Here is a 6894-nt window from a genome sequence, read left to right as displayed (position 1 = left end):
AGGAAAGTGGGGGAACTAGGCAGGCGCGGCCTCAGAACTTGTTAGTCTCCGCCAATCAGAGAACGTGGCGCTCCCAAGCGGGCGTACCCCAGAGCCCGGAGGCTGTGCGCTATTGGAGAGGGTGGTGCAGCCCCTGGCCTGCGCCCCACTCCTCGGCACCGCCCTTCTCCACCGCCCCGGAGTGACGTCCCTCAAAGTTCTCATTTTGATCCCCCCCCACTTTCCCCCTCCCTGGCGTCCCCCCCAGCTAAAGAGCGGTAGAGAGTGATGCAAATGTTTTATTACCTTTGAGAGCTTCATCCGAACTGTCAGGCCTGGAGGGAGGAAGAGAGTGGAAGCGCCCGGGAGTGAGGGTCAGTTGTGAACGCAGGACGCTTGGAGAGCAAGCCGGTGAAGCCACGAAGAAAATGCACCCGCGGAGAGAGAAAGGCGGGGAGTGAGAGGAAGAGCGGGCGCCGGGCGGGGCAGGGGGCTTCGGGCCCGCGCGCACCGGGGGCCGGACGATCGCGGCTGCAGGCGAGTCGGCCGACTTTTCACACTTAAGTCTTTGTGTTTCTGTTTGTTTTGTTTTGTTTTTTTTTTCTCCCCTCCCTCTTTTCAATATCGCAACTCTAGCGCCCGGCGACCCGGCTGGAAAGGCCGACTAGCAGAGCTTCGGGGGTGGTGGTGGCATTGCCCTTTTTGGCTGCCCCGGGCAGCCCCGGCGAAGGAAACCCGCCCGAGGCGAGATCACCCCGCGGGCTGGATGCGCTCCGTCCCCGCCTGCGGCGGGCCCCGAGTGCGAATCCACCGCGCCGCCGACCGAGCGGAGCGTCCGCGCGCGGTTAGGGGAGCGGTGGCGGCGGACCCCAGCGTCCTTTGAACTTTCTCCCCCTCCCCAACAAGCGAGCCAGCCCCCCACCCTCTTCCATCCAAGTGGAGACTCGGTGACTCTTAACTTTGTTACAAACTGTCGGGGACCGGCCGGGGGTGGCTTGCTTGCGTCTTGCCCTGGCGGGAGGAAGAAAGAAGATGAGAAGTAGCGGACTTTGAGGCTTGAAGAAGACGACTTAGGGATTGAATCCAAGACTCTGGGAGCGCAAAGATCGCTGAACCCCCTTTTGGACACCCGATTGTTTCCACCACCCTCCGCGTCTCGCGTGGCGGGTTCGGACTTGTCGGCTGCGCAGCTCGGACTGCAACCGTGGGCGCCAGCGTTCTGGGCACAGTTGGCAGGTCGCCCCCGAGTGCCCCCAGAGACACCTCCATTGCGCCCTAAGCGCTCGCGGCTTCCCTACCCCGGCGCGGGGAACGGGCCGGCGCCGTCGCTGCGCGGCTGCGGGCTCCGGCCTGGCCGTGGGATGTTAGCGGTGGGGGCGATGGAGGGCACCCGGCAGAGCGCTTTCCTGCTCAGCAGCCCGCCCCTGGCCGCCCTGCACAGCATGGCCGAGATGAAGACCCCTCTGTACCCCGCCGCGTACCCCCCGCTGCCTGCGGGGCCCCCTTCCTCCTCCTCCTCCTCTTCCTCGTCCTCATCGCCCTCCCCGCCTTTGGGTGCCCACAATCCAGGTGGCCTGAAGCCCCCGGCCGCGGGGGGACTGTCGTCCCTGGGCAGCCCCCCGCAACAGCTCTCGGCCGCCACCCCGCACGGCATCAACGACATCCTGAGCCGGCCCTCCATGCCCGTGGCTTCGGGGGCCGCCCTGCCTTCCGCCTCGCCCTCCGGCTCCTCTTCCTCTTCTTCCTCGTCCGCCTCTGCCTCCTCGGCCTCGGCTGCCGCTGCCGCCGCCGCAGCCGCAGCAGCGGCCGCTGCCTCTTCGCCAGCTGGGCTGCTGGCTGGCCTGCCCCGCTTCAGCAGCCTGAGCCCTCCGCCGCCGCCGCCGGGGCTCTACTTTAGCCCCAGCGCCGCCGCTGTGGCCGCGGTGGGCAGGTACCCCAAACCACTGGCCGAGCTGCCGGGCCGGACGCCCATCTTCTGGCCGGGAGTGATGCAGAGCCCACCCTGGAGGGACGCGCGCCTGGCCTGTACCCCTCGTGAGTACCGATCGCCCCTGACCCGGTCCCTGACCACTGTGTTCGTTCTGCCTGCTCCGGGTCGGTTCCACCTCTTGCCTGCCCCATTAGTTTGGCAGGTAACAGAAACATACACTCTCGCCTGGCCCAGGGCGTCTAGCCAGTGCTCCACGCCTTCCTGAGCTCTGGTGGCTTCACCCAAGCTCCTTACTCTCCCCCAAATTTGGACATGTCTGGGCCAACCCTGCACAACCCAGCGTAGTGTCTTTCCCGTGAGATCCCCCCCCCCCCCCATCCCCCGATGCTTCCCAAACGGCCCAGCCAGGACCCCAGAGGAGGGAAAGGCCTCCAAGGCCCTACCCGAAATCCCCGCTCTTCCAGCTCCTTCCGGACGGCCACAGCCCCACTGTGCTACCGCCAGGTTGAGCCCTGCCTTTCTGCAAATCGGTGCTTCCTTAGAGTATCACGGCGGCGGTCGCCGGCCAGAGTAAGTGCGTGCTTTTGCGCGCAGATCTCCGGTCGGATTGTCCCCGCCTGTGCCACGCCTGCCCGACCAGGCGCTTACTGAAGACAGGCAAGAGGTTCCTCGAGCCAGGCGATGCCTGGGGGCTTGAGGCCGCCCTTCATGCTGGGCCAGCACTTTCCCACATCCCTCCACCCTATCTTGGGCAGGTGAGGTCTCCGCACACTTACTACTTTACTTCCTAACACGGAGTGAGCGGAACAACGCAGCGACAAACCCCAGGCTAGGGAAACTTAACATCCCACAAGTATCTTGCCTGAGATCGGGAGTGGCCCCAAGCTCTCGGGAGTTTTCCGGGGAGTAGGCCAATCGATCTGCAGAGGCTGCCACCCCCCAGGTGGCATTCAGGACCCGACCTGAGTTCCCCTGTCCAAGCTCTACTTTGCTGCTGGCTAGATCTGAAAAGTATCCCCAAGTCTCAGAACCTGTTTTCGTGAGGTTGAACGTAGTAAGTGTACAAGTCGCGGGAGCCAAGTGAGAAGCTCCCTTGGGAAGCCCCAGGACGTGAGCGGAGGGGCCGCTGGGGTGTCAGGGAGACACTATTGTATCTTTCTGGTAGCTGTGTAGGGGTCGCCAACAAAGACAGTGCCTCCTCCCCTTTCCCCCCTCCAGCCGCCAGTGGCGTTAGACTCTGGGGCGATTTAAAGTTATTGTGTGCAAAAAACAAGGCGCCTTTGTTGCCTGGACGCAGGTTAGGGAATGTTGGAAGTAAAGCAAAGTAAAACAAAACTGTTGATTTCCTAATGAAAAAAAGCCCAAGGCAGTCGCGCACCCAAAGGAGAGACACTGGCTTTTTTCCTGTCGGTGAACTCCTCAAAGTAACCCGGCTTGGATTCTGCCCAGCTAACTCCAGCAAGTAGGTTCTGTAGCTCTTTGGCCTTGATGTTGAGTAGAAGGTAATTACAGTTTCTCCACCCACCCAGCTTAAAAATAATCCCCCCAAAACAAACAAACAAAAGCAAAAAAAACCAATAAACATGTTGGGTTTAAAACAGTGAAATACTGAAACACTGGGCTCCAAGAGCCACACCGCGTCGGGACCAAGCTTTCTTTTCTCATCAGAACATTGTGTGTGTGTGTGTGTGTGTGTGTGTGTGTGTGTGTGTGTGTGTGTGTGTGTGTTTCATTTTGCTTCCTCCCACCCCCGTGGAGCCACTTGTAGCCAATTATTTCCACTCTTCTCTCCTTTATCGCTTCTCGCAGATCAAGGATCCATTTTGTTGGACAAAGACGGGAAGAGAAAACACACGAGACCCACGTTCTCGGGCCAACAGATCTTTGCGCTAGAGAAGACTTTCGAGCAAACGAAATACTTGGCTGGGCCCGAGAGAGCTCGCTTGGCCTATTCGCTGGGGATGACAGAGAGTCAGGTCAAGGTGAGTGGACCAGGGAACCCCGAGGGACGGGCCAGGTGGTAAGGAGAGCGAGTCCAGCCCTACACCCCCAACTCAGTAAATTGCCGTGAAGGGGCGGCGCTCAGAGGAACCGGGAGAGACAGTGAGGGGAGAGAGGAGAGTTGCGGTTTACAAAGGCACTGGGTGTCTTGCGAGAGAGCACCAATGACGAACAAAAGGATCCAAGCCCCCCCGCCTTTGAAATTAGGTTTATCTAGATAGCAGCTTGTGTTAGGGGAAGTCATCATTATAAGAGAATAAAAGCATTCCCGAAATATCAGCTCAGTGAATACATCAGGCCAGTGTAGAGGGCTTCTATTTATTCTGTGAAGATACCTTAGTTTTGGCTTCCATAATGTAGATAATCATTTTTATTGCTTCTAATTCGCAGATTAAAAAAAATACAATCACCGGATCTACCAATTAGCTTGGATAAAACTGTTCTTTTCTTTTTCTTTTGAATAGTCATTTTCCAAACGAGAAATTAAGATTATTATAGGATTGAATTCTGTTCAAAACAAGTTTGTCATCAACAGATTTAAGATAGTTTATAACAAGTTGTAATTAAAACGTCACTTTGCTGGTAATTGAGTTGTACAGTGCATTTCTAGGAAACCAAATTTTAGAAATCCTTCCCTGAAAATTAAGAGACTGAACTAGCTGAGTACATTCAGTCTGATAGCTTCCTTTTCAGAATTTTCAGTATTTTCAGAAATCTCTTTTGTTTCTCCTTTTTGTTTTCAGTTCGTTTTATTTGTTTCTTTGGAGGTGAACGTTCTCATTAGCTCTACTGGTGCTCTCTAAATTGAGTAGGAATAATATTAACCATGTCTTCTGGCTAGAGAGTATTTCCCTCTGGACAACATATAAAATACATTTTAGGAGTTATTTTTTTAAATGTGGCCATTAGAGTGCCATCACATTTAAAATTATTTTTGCAGTGGGCTGGTACAGAGACTACCAATGTGACCTGGAGGATCTTTATTTGACACAGTAAATATCCCTGTATGCAAGAAAGTGACTTAGTATAGCTATAAAAAAAATTACGTTCTTAACAATTCTGATTCTGTAGATAAATACATAACAGATGAGAAGCATAAAAATTAATTCAATATCTATGGAAAACTGGTTGCTTCTCACTTTAAGTTAAAATATGTGTCAAATATGAATAGGCTTAATATATTTGTATATAAAATGAATAACTTGGGCAGGAACAATATTAAAATGTATTAGAAAGTATGGACATGATAAAAAATGGTGTAACTGGAAAATTTTTCTCTTTTGTCACAATTAATTACAACTTTACTTTTTTAATGAAAAATATTAAGACCTGGGGGGGAAAAAAGAGGAAGAGCACCAAATGACTGTGATGATTTTAACTCAAGTATTAAATACTTTCATATGAGTGTGTGGAGGTTTGTATTTTAGCTGGAAACTACATTATGCATGCAAGGTTGTGAGGACTGAGGGAATTTACATATGATGCTTGTGTAGGTTCAAGCCAGAAATGAGTCTAACAATCACAAGTCCAAAAGTGAAAAAGAAAAGTGACTAGGGAAAATGCGGTGTCTTTTCCTCCTGATCACCTTAAGGCAATTCCTTAATCCAGGAAAGTTAAAGTTCCGTGGGGGGGGGGGGGGGAGGAACTTTATGAAGAGGAAAACCTTTTCTACTTTCTAACGAGAAAGCTTTTTTTTTTTTTTTTAGGGAAAACTCATTTTTAAGTTTCCCAAAACTCATTTTTAAGTTTCCCCAAACGGCGCGCTGCTTTTTTAAAATATATATATATATATATATATATAAATAACTTTTCTGAGGAGTCACTTGGTGATAACTTCCATCCACTTGTGTTCCTATCACTATGGTAACGGCAGTCCATGTGTTAGTACCGGTGACTTGGACAAACCTGTAGCGAGGGAGCCTGACTTTGAAGGCCCAAATAGGGGAGATCTGGCTGGCCATGCGGGACCCACGGGCGGAGGCGGGGGGACCTCCAGACCTGGGTTTGAACGTCAGGCTTCGATCTCCCGACCTTAAATTCCCTTATACCCCCCCCCCACACCCCCGTCCCTCCACCCCTACCCTCCTCTGGTCTGCTTCTGCAGGTCTGGTTCCAGAACCGCCGGACCAAATGGAGAAAGAAGCACGCGGCCGAGATGGCCACGGCCAAGAAGAAGCAAGACTCGGAGACCGAGCGGCTCAAGGGGACCTCGGAAAACGAGGAGGAGGACGACGACTACAACAAGCCCCTGGATCCCAACTCGGACGACGAGAAGATCACGCAGCTGCTAAAGAAACACAAGTCCAGCGGCGGCGGCGGCGGCGGCGGCGGCCTCCTGCTGCACGCGTCCGAGACCGAGGGCTCGTCCTGAGCGCGCGCCCCGCCGGCGAACGCCGCCCCAAGTATTTTCTGAGATGTACATATCTATTTTTCTAAGCGAGACGTCGAGGCCGGGGGGAGCGCAGGGGAGAGAGAGACTGCGGGCTGAGGAAAGGCAAAACCAGCCCACGGAGCGCGCTGCCCTGCGGGGGACCCCAGCCCCTTTGGGGACCCCTTCCCCCCCACATCCACCCACCCCCCTCCCCGCCGCAGGCGCCCAGTCTGCTCCCCCTTACCCTACCCTCTGCTCTCCCGCTTTTGCCCCAGCGAGTGGCCGGTCGTGGAGAGGTGTTTTGAGGGCACAGGGGACCTCCGGGCCACCCACGGGATGACTGTGCCCATTCCCACACACTGCTGTGCCGACTAAAGTAACCTGTTGAAGGCTCTGTGTAAATAAATCGTGAGTCACACTGACTAGAAGTTACTTTATTGTGAATATTTAAAAATGTAAAACGCCTTTTGTTTTCTTAACTTGGTATAAGAAGTTGGACGTCCTGCCTTCTCGTTGGAGAGCTACTTACTCATAGATCGCACTCCCTGGTTCTTTTAAACTTAGAAAAGAATGTTCTCATTCTCCCCCCCTCCCCGCTTTCCTCTTCCGGCTC

General features: G+C 54.0%; 1 protein-coding gene across 1 annotated transcript; it reads left to right on the top strand.

The window, feature by feature from the left end:
* Window positions 1-1244: 1244 nt before the first annotated feature.
* On the top strand, window positions 1245-6304 carry Nkx6-1 (NK6 homeobox 1). Its single transcript, XM_042668431.1, has 3 exons — window positions 1245-2013; window positions 3719-3891; window positions 6015-6304. The coding sequence occupies exons 1-3, from the start codon at window positions 1341-1343 to the stop codon at window positions 6279-6281; spliced, it is 1113 nt and encodes a 370-aa protein (XP_042524365.1). The 5' UTR covers window positions 1245-1340; the 3' UTR covers window positions 6282-6304.
* Window positions 6305-6894: the final 590 nt, after the last annotated feature.

The sequence above is a fragment of the Dipodomys spectabilis genome, unplaced genomic scaffold (assembly GCF_019054845.1).
Source record: "Dipodomys spectabilis isolate Male_0828 unplaced genomic scaffold, ASM1905484v1 ptg000436l, whole genome shotgun sequence".
Classification (NCBI taxonomy): Eukaryota; Metazoa; Chordata; class Mammalia; order Rodentia; family Heteromyidae; genus Dipodomys; species Dipodomys spectabilis.
This window is presented reverse-complemented; position numbering and strand designations above follow the sequence as displayed.